The sequence below is a fragment of the Podarcis vaucheri genome (assembly GCF_965113315.1).
Source record: "Podarcis vaucheri genome assembly, chromosome: 13".
NCBI lineage: Eukaryota > Metazoa > Chordata > Lepidosauria > Squamata > Lacertidae > Podarcis > Podarcis vaucheri.
Window position 1 is genome coordinate 28,234,719 of NC_138751.1, and position 19,364 is coordinate 28,254,082.

The 19,364-nt window shown below is 46.0% G+C and overlaps 1 protein-coding gene across 4 annotated transcripts in view; it reads right to left on the reverse strand.

The window, feature by feature from the left end:
• The window catches only part of ATXN7L3 (ataxin 7 like 3), a 28,333-nt gene that overhangs the window by 4,789 nt on the left and 4,180 nt on the right, over nt 1-19,364 (reverse strand). For 3 of the 4 annotated variants that reach the window (XM_082194267.1, XM_082194268.1, XM_082194266.1), the window contains exons 2-11: nt 11,841-11,964; nt 10,444-10,576; nt 9,393-9,564; nt 8,355-8,452; nt 7,534-7,556; nt 6,311-6,356; nt 5,171-5,202; nt 4,865-4,933; nt 3,433-3,476; nt 903-974 (exon numbers count right to left, since the gene is read on the reverse strand). In XM_082194267.1, coding sequence (XP_082050393.1) covers nt 903-974; nt 3,433-3,476; nt 4,865-4,933; nt 5,171-5,202; nt 6,311-6,356; nt 7,534-7,556; nt 8,355-8,452; nt 9,393-9,564; nt 10,444-10,576; nt 11,841-11,891 — 740 coding nt within the window. In that variant the 5' untranslated portion in view covers nt 11,892-11,964. The remainder of the gene's footprint in view (nt 1-902; nt 975-3,432; nt 3,477-4,864; nt 4,934-5,170; nt 5,203-6,310; nt 6,357-7,533; nt 7,557-8,354; nt 8,453-9,392; nt 9,565-10,443; nt 10,577-11,840; nt 11,965-19,364) is intronic. The other variant, XM_082194269.1, reaches the window with a different exon arrangement.

The following is a 19,364-nucleotide window of genomic DNA, read 5'->3' on the forward strand; positions in this document are numbered from 1 at the left end:
TGACACAGGGCTGGTCCCCACCATGTCCAACTTTTACAGGTAAAATGGAGATTTTTAAATTTGCAATAATGATCGAGGACTGGAGGGTCCCTAGGTATTAACTGATACAGAGTAATGGGGATGTGATCTACTGTTGTGCAGTGCATTAAAACAAAATTGTCTAGCTGACTGAGAAAGCAAGTTGTAAGATGTGTGGGCAGCATGGGGTGGAATGGCAGAAGCTTGAGTGGATACAGGCTGAGGATGACTTGCTGATGGTAAGGCTTCAGGGCAACTTCTTGGCTTTCCACTCATGTGCAAACAGAAGGGAAGTTATGACAAAAAGGAAGAGAGAAAGGGAGAGAGAGAGAGAGAGCGCATGCATGCATGCAAGGGGCGTTCAGGTGAGTAATGTATACAGAATCTGAGTGCTCTCAATGCATGCTGTGTATTGAAGCACACTAGCCAATGAAGGAGGAGACACGTTTGCGAGAGCTGCTGCTGGATCAGGATAGCTTCCATCCAGGCAGCAAATCCCAGGCAAGACAAAATGAATTCTGTGCTTTCAAAGGAACACAAAATGCTGCACTGAGTGTGGGTTTGCTAAGAAAGGAGACAAAAAACACCTGCAAGCTTCGCAGCTGCAAAACTACAACCGAAAGAGAGCAGGATAGCCAAGTAAGGTTTCTCCCAGTCCTGCCGCCTCCCCTTGACCACCTATGCAGAATTATGCTAATCAGCTACAGAAAGATTCTCAATTTATGTCAGTTGAAGAATTCAGCTTTTTTTTTCTTCACAAAAGCAAGCACAGTCCTTCTCCAGAATCCTTCCAGCTGAACTTAAGTGTTAATCACATGACACTTTTTTTGGGAGGGGGGGTTCCCTACACCACACCTGCCCTGCCTCCATCCCATCACACTTACGCAGAAGGTCCCAGGAGGTAGACTCTGACTGACCTCCGCTGTTCATCCGTGTGTTGGGGGCAGCGCAAAGACCTGCAGGAAAAACAGGAAAAGTCAGGGATGAGGCACAAGCTAAGAAACACAGGTTTCCCTGTTCCTAAACGGATTGATATTCATTCCAGAAATGGATAAAGCATAGTGACTGCCTTGGAATCTTTTCCCTGTGTTCCTGCAGTATTTCGTTCCAAAACTGTTTCTGTGGGTCTTTGGACTGCGGTAAAGAATGTTTGCGCTATTCCGGAAAGGGAGTAACTAAGCCAGTCATATGCAGGGCTCATTCAGGTGCTGGAACATGCAACCAGGAGCATCCTTTAAAAAAAGATAGGCCCCTTGGTCCAGTAATAAACCCAGGACTGCGTATTTTGCACAAGAGTTCAAATTTGGGAAGTGGGCATTGATTTCAGTGACTTTCTGGACCTCAGCTGTCTTTCATTAAAAGCAAGTTGGTAGCTCTCATGGCTGCAAAACAAGAGACTTGCAAGTGTGGGGCAATCTCAGTTGAAGCCTCAGAAGCCAGAGTGAGGATGCTGACCAGGATTTCTACTCAAAGACATGGGGCTTCCACAACCTCTCCATGGCAGTGTGATGGAAATAGAGAATCTGTGGCCTCCCATATGTTTTTTCTTCTATAAACCCTGACCATTAGTCATGTTGATTGGGGCTGATGGGAGCTGGAGTCCACCGTCTGGAGGATAATAGGTTTCCCACCAGTGTTATGCAAAAATTAAAAAAATTAAATTAAAAATAAGTCACAGAGCTTAATTTCATAATTTATACAAGCTGCCCAATTTTTATCACAGAATTTGAATGGACTTTTTAAATATAAAAAGCATGGGGTGTACACAATCCTGCATACTCTACACTGAGCGCAGAAAGCTACACATGCGGACCATCGACACTGCCTGTCAAATGCATGGGTCTGTGGATCTGTACACTCCTGTATGATATTCAGACTTCCCTCTCTTCTCTGATAAGGTTTTAGCCATAGTGTACAATTATGTCTTACACCAACATTTGCCAACCCATTAGTGTTCAGGCTGACAAGAGAAGCGAAGGCAAAACTTTCATGGTAGAAGGGAGGTTGGAAACACAAGCTGGTGGACAACTCCCAGTCTCTTCACCAGGGTTAAGATATCAGAAGCAGCACACAAGCACTGGGCTTAAATGGATACCAATGAGCCCAATCAACTGGGAGCATAAACGGCAGACCAGCAAGCACTATGGTGGGCACTTGGCAACTGAACACATGGCACCCATTGCCATCTGGGAAGGAAGTTATCCATCACCCCGACAGGCAGTCAAGTCCAATGCCAACATCTTTCCACAGCCAGTCATAATTCTGGGGAGACTGGGAGGTGGTGGTGGTAACACTGGGCTTAATTTGCTGGTTACAGGAATCATACAGTTATTTTTTTCAGCAGTTCCTGCACAGTTTCCAGTGGTCTGAATCTGTCCTATGACAATGACTAAGGCAGGTTTGTAAGCAACTGTTTGCTGGGCGACGTGTGGTAACTTAAACTAATAATAATAATAATAATAATAATAATAATAATAATAATAATAATTATGCCCCACCCATCTGGCTGGGTTTCCCCAGCCACTGTGGGCAGCTCCCAACAGAATATTATGATTAATAATAATAAAGCGATTAAACATCAAACATTAAAACTTCCCTAAACAGGGCTGCCTTCAGATGTCTTCTAAAAGTCAGATAATTGTTTATTTCCTTGACATATCATGGGAGAACATTCTACAGGGCGGGCACCACCACCGAGAAGGCCCTCTGCCTGGTTCCCTGTAACCTCACTTCTTGTAGTGAGGGAACCACCATAAGGCCCTCAGAGCTGGAACTCAGTGTCCAGGTTGAACGATGTGGGTGGTGATGTTCCTTCAGGTATACTGGCCCGAGGCCATTTAGGGCTTTAAAGGTCAGCACCAACACTTTGAATTGTGCTCAGAAATGTACTGGGAGCCAATGTAGGTCTTTCAGGACCAGTGTTATATGGTCTCAGCGGCCACTCCCAGTCTCTTCCAAGCAAGCAGACAAAGAAACCTCCGCAAACTCATTAAGAGCTAGTTCCCTTTTAAGCTACTGATAAATGACCAGCAAAAAAAGGTGCATTGTGACAGGCAAACCAGCAACAGCAAGTTGCAAGGGTATATTGAAGAGTCGGGAAGATTTCCACTTCCACCTTCGGCCTGTGCAAGCAGTTTGCGAGCTAATCCAACAGGAAATACACACACACCCCAACCTGGCTTCCAGGACATGTTTTGGCCCTGAGCGTAAATTCTGAGTCAACGGCAGCGAACGGATCATGGTGTGGGTGTTCTTTCAGATCCATCGCAGTTAACCTGGACTTCCACCCAGCCACCCCAAGCAGGCAGTCGTGAATACCTCCCACTCTCCTTGTGACCTGGGAACGGTTGCACCGGCAGAGGAACGGAAAGAGGTTATGGGGCTCAAGAAAGTAGAAGGAAGGGCTGCTCTCACCGTGTACACATCTTCTTGGTGTGCTCAGATATCACCCCACATTGCTATGGAGAAGGAAATAGACGGCGTCAACAAATTAAAAGCGTGTAGCAGCGAACAAATCAAAGTCCACCAAGTATGACAGAAGTGGGCTGGCCCCTTTCAGCCAAGCATGATACCACTAATGCTCTAACTGTATGGTATAACAGAACTGGGGAATAAGGAATTTATTAGCTGTTCCCTGCAAACCAAACGTGCCCACCTCTCAGAGGAGGCTACCTATTTCACCTCTGCTTATGTTGTCACTCTGGCCTTTCCTAATCAAGGTGGCACTCAAAACAGTGTCTCACGCAAATGTATTGGGGGGCGGGAAGGGAGTTCTGATGGAAGGCGATTCTTACTTTTACACATTCTGGAAAGTAAACGGGGGGAGGGGGTTGTAAGAATAATTTTTGCCACCAGAAATTGAGGAGCAACATTCTAAATGCAGGTAGAGTTCTCAGAAGGACAGCCGGGATAAAAACAAAAGTTACAGTGGCTCCAAGAGGGGCTGAAGGAGGAGGATAGAAAGTTATTGGGAATGTGGAGGCGGGTGAGCCAATATGGCCTACCTGGAAGCAAGGGAACTCATGAGGTGGCCCTGTGAGGTATGGGAGGCTCAAGGAAGCTATGAACAACCCTACTTGGGAGGTGGAGAAGAGAGACGTGGAGGAACGTTCCCACTCAGAGTAGGGGAAAGGTAAGAGAGTAAAGCCATGATCCCTGGCAAGCTCGATACCACTCCATGGGGGTAAAAACAAGGAAACCTGAGAGGACCCACGCCAAGGCCTAGGCAGCAGCTCACAGAGTGCATCAATATATATTCCTGCGCACACAGCTTTCTTTCACACCTCCGTCAGCCACCGTCATCTCCACGTTGCTAGTCAAGGCCTTTGCGGCAACCTTCGCAGACTTTTAAGAGTTGGAAGGGACCCTGAGGATCATCTAGTCCAACCCCCTGGAATGCAGGAATATGCACTGTCCCATACGGGGATTGAACCTGCAACCTGTTTATCAGCCCCGTGCTCTAAACCAACTGAGCTATCCAGGCTGACCTTGTGCTTCAAAACCTAACCCTACAGAGCCTTGCCTGTGCTGCCTCCTCTGCTGCTCCTGTTCCGCACACCCTAACAAACAAGTCAGTTGGGGCTAAACAAATATTAAAGGTAGTATTTCATTGCAAATAGCTAATCTATCCACCGAACACACCGTGGGGCTTGGCTAAGAGAGGTCACGGGCCCTCCGGCTATCACTGACTTGGATGCTGTGATTTCACAAAAGAGGTTCTGGTAGGAAGCCATAGTAAGCAAGTCTTTTTATTGCAGTCAATAGCAAAGAAAGTCATAGTTAACAGGCAACCCTTGCAGCTGATGGTGCACGAGAGCAAGAGGCAGAAGGAAATTCTGGTACTCACCGTAGTGAGCAAAGTACGGAGCTCCTCAGGGCCCAGCGTTTCATAGTTGATTCCAGCAGAGTTGTTATACTATTGAAACAGAATACACACAAACCAAGGCACTTTAGAGGTTACACAAATAAGAGCGATTGCTTTTTGGCCCAATTCTCCAAGGGCATTCTCTATTCACAGTGGCTCCCATACTGCGGCCCTTGAAAGTCCACTCAGACCCCAGTGGACAGCTATGCAGATCAGCTCTATGGTCTCCTGAAGTCCTCTGAAGCAGGACACGAGAAGTAAAGAGCTACAGAGACAAGCTAAACTCACCTTAAATGGGTCCGAGTTACCACTCAGTTCCCCTAGGGAAGGGGAAAAAGAAAAAGAAAAAAAGAGGATGCATATTAATAGTGATGTCTGGCCTCCACCTTAGGAAATGCACAAAACAAGAACTTGGGATGCAAAACCATGAATTTCATTTGTATATTTCAGGCATGTCCAACTCCTAAGAGACTGCGATCTATTCCCACTGTAAAAAAAAACCCCATTGGATTGACCAAACTTGTTGAGCTTTCTTGGGGGAGCCTTCAGCAAAGTTGTTGACTGGTTGGACATGCCTGGTCTATTTTATCTTTGTATAGTAACACACACACAAACACAGCATAATATGCATCCAGCGCAGTTGAAAAGCTCACTTTGTTCCAAGGGTGAAGAAACTATCAACCACCAGATGTTGCTGGTCTACAATTCTCAATGTAACTGACCATTGGCCATGCGAGCTGTGGCTGGTGGATGTCAGAGTACAGTGACATCTGGAAGGCCACAAAGTTCCCATCTCCCCATTTTACTCTCCCGGCAGCACTGAGAGCTTATTAGGAAGGAACGCAAGGGCAAGTGATGAGTTGAGGGATAGGCTGAGTGTCATAGGATCATACAGTTGGAAGGGACCGCAAGGGTCACCTAGTCCAACTCCCTGCAACACAGGAATATTTCGCCCAATGTGAGGCTCGAACTCACAACCCTAAGATTAGGAGTCTCATGTTCTACCAACTGAGCTATCATGCATCTCCAAGCAGGTTCCCCATTCTGCATTGTGGTCTCAGAGCTGTCCTGCATAATACCTGTTCCCAGGTATTTTTTGCAACACCCTCTTTCCACTGGCTCCATCTGCATCTGGTCTAAAGAACTGCTACACACATAATCATCATCCCAGATAGCCACATATGTGGCGTATTAGGCCCCATTTGAAAGTTCCAAATTATGTGTGTGTGTTTTAAAAAACCCTCTCTCCCAACCTGTCAGACCAATTTAAAGGCCATCCAATTTAAAGGCCATCCCTGTCAACCCCAATCTACTTGGATGCCAGATTTTAATTAACACAGAGAAGTATGCTTAAGGAGCCCAGGAAATGCTGCTATAGTATGTAAGGAGGGAATGAGCGAAGAGAACCAACACACATAATGCACTCACCATTTTTATGTTTCAGGGACTTGGATCGTCGGGGCGAGTTGGGATTCTGAAACAAAAGGAGAAGAGCAGCAAAGGGTCATTTAAAAAAAACCAACACCTTACTGCTAACCTTGAAAAGTGACATCAGACGGGACTATGGAACTTTGCTTCAATATACGATTACGGCTCTGAGACTTTTATATGCAGAAAGATGGAAGGACCCATTGTTACCAGCAACGGAAGAATGGCTGTTAAAATAACGGACTTAGTGGAGATGGCGAAACTGACATGTTTAATCAGGGAAAAGTCATTGCTAACATTTGTTAAAAGATTGGAAAACTCCCGTAGGCTTTTGGAGTGAAAAAGAACAAGAAATAATGACATTTGGAGTTGAGGATTGAAGATAATACTTGTTTATGGAAAGTGGCTTTGCTAGGTATTATATTGGAGTGGGTGAAGTGAATATTGTTTATATATAGCTGACAGATGAAGAATCAGAAGTCCCTTACCTTCTGAATTTTATTTCTCTCTCTCTCTTTCTTAACCTCTTTTCTATTTCTATTTCTTTATTCCTTTCACTCTCTCCCTCCCCTTCTCTTTATGCTTTTACTATATTTAAAGTCTTAGTTTGGACCAAAAAAAAAAAAAAAAAAAGGAGGGGAAAATATGTTTCGATATTAAATTATGTATTTTTCTCTATAAACCCTAATAAAATTTATTTTTTAAAAAAAGGAAAAGAAAAGTGACATCAGAGGAAGGTAGTGGTCAAATGGCCAAAGTTATCGAGCCCCAAAAGCCGAGCACTCCTTTCCATAACCAACAGAACAGGTGCGCTTGCTGTCTAGCAGTAAAAAATTAGAAAGAAGCATCCAGGTACACAGAAGTATATTTACAGGATCTTTGTGCAATAGAGTTGGGGACCAGAATCACTCAGCTAGCTGCTGGAGGGGATCCTCCTGAAAAGCTGCCAATCAGAACAAGTGTGAGTAAAATCTACTACCAGGCCATTCCAAAGGATGCAGCGCTCTCCATCAACAGCCTCCCCCAAACTTCCCAAGATTTGGCAAGCAACATTCGGCATATAGGTTAAGATCGAGAAAGTTGAGGGAAACCAGCAGGTCTGCTCACATGCACAAGGGATGTGTGTCTTTCAAGTTTTCTCCTGTACTGATCGCTCTTTGCAAAAAAAGTTAGAAAAGGTACATCTCATTTAATTGTGCCAGTATGCATAACGATGGTCTTACCTTATCTGATTTTCTCTTTTTTGCTAGGAAGGAAAAGAGACGAGACTATTTTAACAAAACACCCCAAGAACAAAGCACAGTCTCTGTTAGCTCAAGGGGTAGTTCTGACAAATGCTTTCCACAAAACCTTCCAGCGTTTCCCAAACTTGGGTCTCCATCTGTTTCTGGAATACAATTCCCATTGTTCCTGACCACCGGTCCTGCTAGCTAGAGATGATGTGAGTTGTAGTCCAAAAACAGCTGGAGACCTCAAGTTTGGGAAACACTGTAGACAGAATGCTGCACAATGATATTCTAAGTCAGATGATGATATTCATCAACATGATAAAGCCTTGGCCTACCAATCTGAAAAAAAAGAACAAACCCAATTCTGTCTAGTGTTTCCAGGCTATTTACCCTGTCCTGTGCTTTCTTTATAAAGCCAAACACCTGATGCAAATGGACAACTTTTGAACTGGGCTACATGCTCCCACAGGCCAGAGATGCCTATGGGGAACCTGTGGCCATCCAGATGTTGCTAGACTTCAACTCCCATCAGCCCTAACATGGTCCATTGTCAAGGATGGCAGGAGTTGTGGTTCAGCAACATCTGCATCTGTTAGACCGGTCCCTCCTCTAAAACCTTATCTGCCCACCTAAAGGAATTTATTTTGTTCCATCTGTAAATCATTCCCGTTTTCGTCAAGTTACGGTTTGGTTTATCCGTATTTTTGAACACCCTTTCCTTTGAGGTTTTATTGTTGTAAGCCAGAAGACTGTACAGAATATGCTATTTATAAATAGAATAAATAATACACCGCCAAACCCCTTCCTTGTCTTACCTTTCTTCTCGGATCCATATGACCAGTCATTATCATTTATATCGTCATTGTCTTCTTGGTCACTCTCGGATTTGTTCATGTTGTTACTGCTTGCTATCCTATAGCAAAAGGAACAGGAAGAAAAAAAAGAAAGTGAGCTAGACAGCTTTGCGGTGGGAGGAGGAAAAGTCTGAAGGCCGATTCGTAACTAACAGGAATGCCTGTGTTCCCACCACTGGCTTCCTCTGCAAAGTGCAGGCATAAGGCTGTGCTCCATGACACATTCCCAGTTCCCACAAAGAGGTGAAGCCCCCAAGCAAGACTGGCAAATATCTACATGAACTGAGCACGTGGCCCTAGAAGCTGCTCCCACACCCATGCCAACAAGGCAAGAGGGTTCTTGCCAAAAAAGGGAATTTTAAAAAGGGGTCCCTGTTGGTGGAAAGTTTGAAAACCCTGCTATTAGGATACAGTGTAATGGAGCAAGCAGAGTCAAAGCCAAAGACACACTTTCTTCTGATTTGTCACCAGCAGCAGGTTCTTAAATATGCCATTGCAATTTTAACACTTCGTGAGCATTTACAGCAATTCACACAAAACCCCTCAGGACTCCCTTTCAATATCCCTTTGAATTCTGTGTAATGATGTAATGATCCCCATATGGAAGACCGGGGATGGGGAGAAGAAGTAAAGAAGGGTCAGGACAGAGAACAGCAGCTTTACCAAAGCCATTTGGACTTGGGAAGGTCAGGGGCAGAGGCAAGATTTGAACCCTCTCTTAGCCACAACTCCAGACCAGACCAGACCAGGCAATTGCTATTTTCCAGCCATGCCATGTAAGCTTCTTAGCGGCGCAGAATTTAGGTTCAGCACGGCAAAGACATCAAAAAATTGTTTTAAGCACAGGGTATGCACAACCTGGTATGAACCGGAAGCCAAAAGTTCACCCGTTTTTGGCATTTGTTCCTTCTTCCAGAAATCCTACCCTCGGCCTTCTCACCCGAAACACCATTTTGAGAGGTCTGGTTTTCAGGCAAGGCTTCGATTCTTAGACCTCACCTCCTATTGGCAATGCGGCTGCTGTTCCGGCCCATGCCAAGGCACTTCTCCAAGTGTGGGGCGAAGCGGGAGGCGGCAATGCTTCGGCTGCAGTTTGGGCAAACACATTCCTTGTTCTTCCACTGGTTGTAGACCTGGCCAAAGATATCCAGTCCCGGCTGATCTACAATTTCTGGGAGTAGGGAAGAAATGGGAGATGGTTCATCAAGTGGGAGGGTGGGGAGGGACTGGCTGAATCCAAAGGAGTGGTGGGGGGCACCAGCTGGGGGACCCCACTAATTCACCAAACCACTCTTCTTAAATCCTGCAGTCTCGAGCAAAAGATTTCCCAGGCGACTTTAAGCTCATCCTGCCACCAAGCTCCCCTCATGCAAGTTCCTTGCAGCACGGAACGTATTGCCTCTGTAGCAATTCGTTCTGCAGGCACTATTCTGCAGTTCCCCTGCTCTTTGTATGTGCCACGCTGTGGTCTGGATTTAACCACCGTCCCTTTCCCCAAGCATAAAATTCTGCAGCCCACCATTATGAGTGGCTTCTTAAATCACTCACTTTAGAAGGCGGGGGGGCGGGGGAGAGAGAGAAAAAATAATAATTTTTTAAAAAAGGAAAATGAACAAACGAACTTTTGGCAGCTGTGCTCGCATTAAATATATGCTTGAGCACAAATTTAATCAAGGAATCGGATTAGAGTCAGGGGTCAGCAAACTTTTTCAGCAGGGGGTGGGTCCACTGTCCCTCAGACCTTGTGGGGCGGACTATATTTTTTCGGGGAAATGAATAAATTCCTATGCCCCACACATAACCCAGAGATGCATTTTAAATAAAAGCACACATTCTACTCATGTAGAAACACGCTGATTCCCGGACCGTCTGCGGGCCGGATTAAGAAGGCGATTGGGCCGGATCCGGCCCCTGAGCCTTAGTTTGCCTACTCATGGATTAAACTCAAGGCATTAAAACAAAGAAGCACCCTTTAAAAATCTATGCTGGATTTCTGGTAAGGGGCAGTGGGGTGGGGGTGGGGGAATGATTGGCTGCAACACATACTTACCAAAGTCCTTCATACTCTCAGGATCTGTGTCATCCAAAAAGAAATAGCCACATTTGACAGCCCGGTGAACCTCAAAGCACAAGCCCAGGCAGGCATCCTCAATCAAGTCTGTATAGATATCATGAGCCACAGCCTAGGAAGCAAGAAGACCAAGAACAAGGCCAGTGAGAGCCGTAGAGAACAAGAGCAAGGTTGAACAGGGAGCAGCACCCATTTCCCATGGTTTAAGCCTCAGAATCTGATTCCAGTCCAGAGTTCAGCACCCAGAACACACTCTGGAATTATAGAGTTGGAAGGGGCCCCAAGGGTCATCTAGCCCAACCCCCTGAAATGCAGGAATCTTTCGCCCAGTGTGGGGCTCAAACCCACGACTCTGGGATTCAGAGTCTCAGGCTGTACCGACCAAGTTATCCAGCCGAATTGATGTACATTGCTGCATCCTGCTAAGAGGATTTCCACTAGCCATGTCCCCCCCTCACTCCCCAACTCTGTTCTCAAGAATACAAGCAGCATCTACAATCCAAACACTGCCTGGAAGACTTCAATCGTTCTTCATGGCTTTTTTTTTTAAGGCAGACCAACCGCTGTCTCAGACATGATAAAGTGAAGGGGAAGGTGTCGGACAGGATATGCAAGTGGCTTGCACTTCCACACCCCAGGACACACAAGTCATTTGAACCAGTCGTAAAGGGTCACCCAGAATTGCCTACACTGCAGTACAATCCTAGTTAAGTCTACTCAGAGGTAAAGCACAGAAACAAGAGTGAGTGTAGCCTCATTCTAAATTCCCGGGGCACCAAGTCAAAAGAAATGGCAGCAAGGCTGTGAAATTGTAACCATGCAAAATGAATCAATATTCCTAATATATGTCAGAATACGTTGTGCTTCCAACACACAATCAATACAAAGGATGAAGTCTCTTTATTAAAAGGGGGGGGGGGGAATTCCAATTTCTAATATCCTTCCAGCAACTCTCACGATGGAAAGGCTCTGGGGTTAAAGTCCTGGCTTGCATGAAGAGTTTGGATTTGGATTTGATATCTCGCTTTATCACTACCCTAAGGAGTCTCAAAGCGGCTAACATTCTCCTTTCCCTTCCTCCCCCACAACAAACACTCTGTGAGGTGAGTGAGGCTGAGAGACTTCAGAGGAGTGTGACTGGCCCAAGGTCACCCAGCAGCTGCATGTGGAGGAGTGGGGAAGCGAACCCGGTTCACCAGATTACGAGCCTACCGCTCTTAACCACTACACCACACTGGCATGAACTTCTGTACCTAGGAGAACAGGTCCTCCATCTCAGGCTTTTCATGAACCCATCAATTTCTGCCTGCCTTTGATGGCACTACTCCCTCCAAATCCTTGTAAGAAGCCTTTCAGCCTCAAGGGAGGCAACTTACCTCCAACTTGCTGTTATCCAGGCCCGACAAAGTCATTTCCTCCATTTTCATTTGCAAAAGCTATTGGAGAAGATGCGGAGAACGCAACATAGCAGAGGCCAGGCTGAAATGGGAAGGGATCCCCCTGCGAAGACAAGACAGGATTCGGTGGTCAGGCTGCAATCTCAATTCAAGCCGGAGGATGGGCTTGTGGGTTGGAAAAAGAGGACAGTAATGTGAATTCTAAACAACTATATATTAATTTAGAAGCACCTACATACTAAACCACGGCTCTGGAGACAGAGAGAGAGAGAGAGAGAGAGAGAGAGAGAGAGAGAGAGAGAAGGAAACAATGCTTTTAGCTGGTGCAGCAGACACCATTCTCAGTGTATTCCCTTCTGTTTGAAAGAGAATGGAGAATGCTTCTTTGAAGATGGCACCTGCCTTCTGTAGTTTATGCAAGCCTTATTATTATTATTATTATTATTATTATTATTATTATCATTATCATCTACTGCCTGGTTGAGGGCACCTCTGAAATTGCCAAAAAAGTTTAATTGATTAATCTAATGCAACAACCAACTAAACATTGCAGCCTCGGTAAGCAGATTAAATAATTTGCTAGCAAGTATATTATATAAGCATATAATATGCATATATTATAGTATATGCATATTATAAAAAGAACTTTTTTCCAGTTTTCCATCTGAGAGCTTAAAAACCCCACCTATATCATGTAGAACTGTTTAACAACAGCCTGACTCTAGAAATAGAAACAAAACAGAGCCACTGTTAAGCCGGTTTGTTTGAAGAGGCAAGGAACAAATCTAAATAATAGTGATGGTCATAGCTTTCTGACCTGGTCTGTAAAGTTTCTTCCCCCCTTTGCAGTGTCTGCCTGATGTCCTTGTCCCCCTTTGCCTCGCAACCTCCTTACCTGAAAGGCTGCAGCTCCTCCCATGGTTCCAGAAGGGACACTGGGCATATCATAACCACATGCCACCACACAACCTCCAGCCACACCATGGTGTGACTCAATTTGTTGTGTGCGTACCATTCTCTCTCCCTGGCAGCCAGCAGCACTCACCATATCCAGCTCCCTGTGCCACAATAACCTTCTGCATTGTGACTGGACTGCTTCCAATCCCTGGCCCTTTTGCTGCATTCCCCTCTCCTTTCCAATAAGAGCATTTAAGTGTTCATATAATGCCCAAACTCTTCAAGCGTTTAATCTTCTTGCAACCCATACAAGAGCTCTGCAAGGCAAGTCAACACTTACCACCTGCACACTGCACATTAGGGACTGGAGCTGAGAGAGAGTGGCTTGCCTGAAGCTACCTTGTTAATCCATTCCAGAAGTCTGTTCTTAAACCAAAGCATTCTTAAACCAAGGCGTGCTTTCCCATAGCAGCGGGGGACTCAATTTACAAACGGAACACACTCAACAGAAAGCGGAACATGTTCTGCTTCCAAGGCAAAGTTCACAAACCAAAACACCTACTTCCAGTTTGCAGCGTTCTTAATCCAAGATGTTCATAAACTAAACTGTTCTTAAACCAAGGTACCAGTGTATATTGGGTTAGGTAATGGAGTTTCTGTGCGTAACGTTTCTCGGTAGGTCTTGCTCCTATGAGGCAGCTGTGGAGACTGAAGCTCCCCACCTTCCCACAGCTGCCTATGTCTCCTCCTTTCCCAGGTCCTACCCAAGCAATCTGAGACTACGCCGGTATGCCTGTCTTTGCTTCTCCTGCCTCACACCTCCCCTGGTTCTAGGAGACGATGGAGGAGGGGAGCTTGTTGTAGCAGGAGGGTCACACACTCTGGTTCCTTCACCAGCCTGACTCATCTCTGCTTCTTGGCCTCCCTCCTCTGCTGCGTCTGATCCTGAACTTCTTTCTGCCATAGACTCTTCCTGCTCACTAAACCCTGTTACCTCTTCAGTTTCCGGCACCTCCTCCTCACAGTCTTCTCCCTCTGACCACCACTTCCCTCCCGTCGCCCCACCACCAATCCCCTAGGCCTGAACTTTCATCCCTTTGGGGTTCCCCAGCTGGTACCTCCCACCACTCCTCTGTTTCTAGCCAGTCCATGACACCCGGTTGTTTTTGCTATACCGCATAGCGTTACCCATCTAGAACTGAATCTGCTGCTCAGTCGCTTCTCTGGCTCCTTCACCAGGCACTGAACACACACTTTCAAGCTTGCTTCTACAGTCATAAATGCTAGAGGGTTTGGTGTTTTTGGGTTTTTTTTTAAGATGACATGAAAAGCTGAGATTTTCAAGATGCTGCACATAGCGAGCATCAAATTCCACAATTGCTTCTCCTACCACAGAACTGGGACATGCACAAAGCCCGGCAATAAATCCAAAGACTGAGTTGAAACAGATTAAAGAGAGCAGGGCTGTGATTCTGGAGGAGCACAGACAAGGCAGAGAACACAGAATATAGTTCTGAATATGGCCGAGAATCTCAGTTTCACATTTTTAATTTTATTTTAACAGGCAACCTATCGCTGGAGAGGCTTCTAGCCCTTGTGGTTATGTGTCTTGATAGCAACAATGCCTGCTGGAATCTCAGCAGCAGAGAGCACAATTAGTAAGATTCAGTGCTTGGGGATGGGGTTTCTGGGTCTTTGCACCCTCCATGACTAGCAAAGCCAGATTAAGTTATGCCAAGCGGCAAGAATGAGAAAATAAAGTTATGCAAATCGGCATGATTCCTAAGGACACAAAATCCAACTTAATGGTTTAGCACACAGCACCTGCTACCTCAACCCAGGATTATCCCCAAGTCAGCTTGCACCACCAGCCTATAGTGAGTCATGAGCAGACGGCTTTGCCACCAAACAATAGAGGGACACTTATTCCCCTGGTCCAGGTTTGAGCTAGACTGTCTAATCTCTGCCTCCAAAAACAGTTGTCTTAAGTGGGAGTAAATCCCACTCACCAAATCTTGTCCACGAAAGCTTCACTCAGTTACAGCCTCCACAATCCCCCCAAAGACTGCATCCCTAGCTGCAGCTATGAACTGATCTCGCAATGCAAAGGAGGGGAGAGAAGAGAAGTGCATATGAGGGAGAAAAGAAAGCACATCTCCCACTGCCTCCAATGGACAAGGGTCCTACACAAAGCAGAAAGCAAACTGGCTGACCATCCCAAAACTGCCTGTGTTCTTTGTATCAAAAAACGCTGGCACCATTAACAGATTGTGACATACAAGACAAATGCATGCAAAGGAGAAAACTGACAGATTAAAGCAATGCTGTCTACCCAATGCAGGGAGGACCAAGAAGGAGGGAAAAACAGAAATCTGAAAATAGTCAAGACTCCATTCCTGGGCCACTGCCTTCCCAGTTACCTCCCTGATCCATCATCAAGCCCCTCCTCCTTCTACAAAAGACAAGACAGGAGAAGGGACCGGTCTTCAAAAGGGTTCATTAAGAGGATGCAGGCAAAAGTCCCCATCAATGAGAGCAACAGTCTGTCCAAATCACAGCAATTCTCCCTGTGTGTTGGACCCACGGCCATTTCCAGGATCCAGAAGTTCCTGCTGACTCACCCTCTCCTGCCGAGGGCCCTCAAGGAAAGCCACAGCCTGTGTCGGTAAAATGAATACAGGGAGGCAACCATGGAAAGGGAAGAGTGCTTGGAAGATGGAACCGCCACACTGCTGGCTCATTTTGGAGATGGGGGAAAGAATCTATGTATTAGTGATACAGACAAAAAAGTTGCTCTAAAATATCCAAACATGAAGAAGGAATCTGTGCATCTCAAAAGTTTATTTCCTATATTTTAAAGACTATCTGGCCTTTTCAATTTGTTCTATCCTTGTACTCAGGCTGGTATTTTGTTATATAGTATTTATAGGTGTGTTGAGAGAGAGAGAACATGAGAATGAATCCCCTAGCTGTGCCAGGCACCTAGAAATTTGACACCAACATGAACAAAATCAAGAACTGAAAAATGTGTGTGTATAATTTTACTCTTTTCTGAGTCTGGCGCTTCTCCTTTTCCATTTTTTAGGGGTCTTGACATCTGAAAGTTTGGAATCTTGTTATCAATGCTGCAGTCATAACTAAAAAGGAAACCAGACTCTCAGAAGGAATTTTGAAACATTCCAATTTACCGAGGCATTTGATCAGCAGAAGATAGTGGTAACCCTGAAATCAGTGCTTGAGAGAATGTTTACACACGCGCACACATGACGTGTTTGCTGCTCTGAGCTCTTTGGGAGTAATGGCAGGATATAAGACAGACAGACAGACAGGCAAATTGATGCATGCACATGTAAAATGCATGCAAACCTATATCCCCTTTCAAACACCAAAACTAACTAGGGGTGTAGAAGTAACCTCTTCTCAAGTGGCCATCTTCAGCTGGGATACCTACAGAGGCAAGTAGACTGGTACCGCTCTTTAAATCACATCTCACTTGTCTTCCTCTCTTGCCATATTCCCTATTGAAGCAAGGACCAGAGGCTGCCATCCGCCACCGAAGGGAAAGCCAGATATGGAAGGTTTGGCATAATACAGGGAGGGTGGGGGAAGCTAGCTGACAAAGAATGGGCCAGCTTGCAGGGCCTGCCAATAACTTGAGGCTCTTCCTAGTCCCCTATTGTTGGGAGAAGGGCTACTTCGACACCAGACACAGGCTTCATTAGCCTAACAATGGGCAAACAAAATCCAGACACTATGGGAGCCTCCTTTCCTCCAATGCCTCCCTGCGGCCAGCCATCTGGAATCAGAAGGATACCCCCCACCCTGTCTAGACCAGAAGCCAAAGGGGGAGTTGGTCCCAACAGGAAGGGGACTTTTTTTTTAGGGGAACCATCAGCAGGAAGCACAGCAATATAAGGAAAGTGAGACCTAGAATAACTGTTCTCACCGACCACCAGCCCCTCAACCTCAGCCCATAACCTTTGAGGGCTTGCAAGGAAGGAAGGAAGCAATTAATAGGGGGTTTTATCAGTTTTCATTGGCTATCTATTTCAGACATGTCTTGACATACCGTAGCCCACTCCAAACCTTAGATGTGAGGCTGGTTTGCCTATTTCGTATAGCTTCCCCTGAACCTCACATAACTTTCTCCTCCACCAGGCCTCTCAGCCAACTCTCAAGCCCCATCACATGGTCTTCCTCTGCTCCCTGACTCAGCATTCCCAACCCATTCTGCAAAGCTGTTTCTCCTCCTCACCTCGATACCCTTCCCCACCATTCTGCTGCACTCCTGTGTCAATCGAGTGCCTCTCTGCACGCATGCCACCATATCAACCCCAATACACCCCATACTCCCAATTTAGAATGCACTGTCAGAACACTCCAATTTCTGCCTCCCTTAACTTAAACCCTTGAGAGCAGTCCTTCCCGAACTTGGGTCCTCAGATGTTGTTGGACTACAACTCCCATCATCCCTAAACAGGGCCAATGGTCAGGGATGATGGGAGTTGTAGTCCAGCACCTGGGGAACCAAGACTGGGAAAGGTTTCTCTAAGTAAGTGTTTCCTAATTGGGGGACATGTGGCCCCCTGGAGGGGGCTCAGAATATTCCATGGGGGCCATGGGTGGAAAATGTGTAAATCGGGGACCACAGCACAAGGTTAGGGGGCCTCAAAGAGAAGTGAAAAGGGGGGGGGAATCCTTTTTTTATTTTAAAAAAATCCTGATTGGCTGGCTATCTACTTGGCCAATCACAAGTGGGTAAGGAAGCAGCCCACCAGGGCCTAATGCTCCTATTTGCCACGTGCATTTTCTTGGAGCAATCCTGGCTTGTTTCCGGCGGGAGAGGGCAATTGCTGAGGCTCCCATTTTGACCAGAAGAGCTCGCAATCCAGAGCCGCCAGATCAGGTAAGTGCGGTGGTTGGGTGGCAATGGGTAAGGCTGGGCGAGCCAGAGCTGCTTGTTGCTGCCACTAGTTCTGGGCCCGGTGGCAGCCTGGGCCTGACTCTGCAAGGTGCAGGGTGCAATCCACTCCAGCACCTAGCAGATCAGTGTCTTCGGATGTTGCTGAGGGGCGCAGGGCCCATCGGCAGTGTCGGCCCAGCTCTGCAAAGCGCAGGGTGAAATCCACCCCAGCGCCTAGCTGAGCAGGGCCGCCTGGTGCTGCTGACTTGCATCAAGTAAATAACTAAGTGCCTACTCAGAAGAAAGTAGCACTGAGTTCAGTGGGTCTTACCCCCGGTAAGGGGGGCGGGGGGGGGACGGTCATGTTTTATCTAGGCAGCCAGGACTCCTCCAGAAGACAAAATCTCTTTGCACCAGGTCAGTGAGGGTTGACCTCAGTAGCTGTCCCCATATGCATCAAATAACTGTTGTTTCCTTTTTATAATACATGGAAGATGGAGGTTCCAGACTCTCCTTCCTTGAAGGTATCTAAGCGGAGGCTGGATGGCCATCTGTCGTGGATACTTCAGCTGAGTTTCCTACATTGCAGGGGGTGCACTAGAAAGATGACCCTTGTGGTCCCTTCCCGTTCCATAATTCCATGTTTTTCTGCTTCAACAACATTTCATTATGTTGCTATCATTTTATGTATAATTGTACTTTGTATAAATTATAAAAAAAATTAAACAAAACCTGTTCTATTTACAAACAAAACATTTAAATAGCTACCTTTCTACCAGTAGGCTGGGGGGCCATAGGTGTAGCCAGGACTTTTTGGGGGGCCAGAACCTCATATTTGTATTGATTTTTACTTACCCGTATTTTTTGCTCTATAAGACGCACCAGACCGTAAGATGCACCTAGTTTTTGGAGGAGGAAAACAAGAAAAAAAAAATTCTGAATCCCAGAAGCCAGAATAGCAAGAGGGATCACTGCACAGCGAAATCAGCGATCCCTCTTGCTGTACTGGCTTCTGGGATAGCTGCGCAGCCTGCATTCGCTCCATAAGACGCACACACATTTCCCCTTACTTTTTAGGAGGGAAAAAGTGAGTCTTACAGAGCAAAAAAATGGTATTGGGGGAGGGTAGCTGCCTCCCTGCGCCCCTGGCCACGCCCAAGGGGAATGGCACAGGAAGGAAACAAGGTCGCAAGTGAGCCACGGTCGGAAATAGGTTGGAAAAGGTTGCTCGAAGCCATAGAACCCATGACCAATTCTGATCCTGAAAAGTTGTGTCTCCACAACGTGATTAAACAAAGTGACTGTTTCATTAGGAAACTGTTCTTCCCCACTCCCTTAAGCAGGGTATAATTTGGGAGCATGACACAGATCCAGAAGCATTTTGGTGGTAGAGAAGGGCTCAGGCACAAATCCCCACTGCAGAACAAAATTCTCTCTCACCTGGATGTCCTAATCCCCGATACATGTGGTGGGCAGGCTGCCATTACTCAACACAGCAATATAGTTTCTTTCTTCCTGCTGGAATCTGTGTTGTGTACAATATGAGTGCTTTCTGTTATTTTCTTTGGTATATTGTTTGCCCTTTGCTATATATATTTTATAAAATAATAGTAATAAGCTAAATGTGCACTTAAAAAAACACCCAGTGAGAGTAATGCACTCTAGGTCTGCTCAGAGGCACCCTTTTGTGCTTATTACTTCCC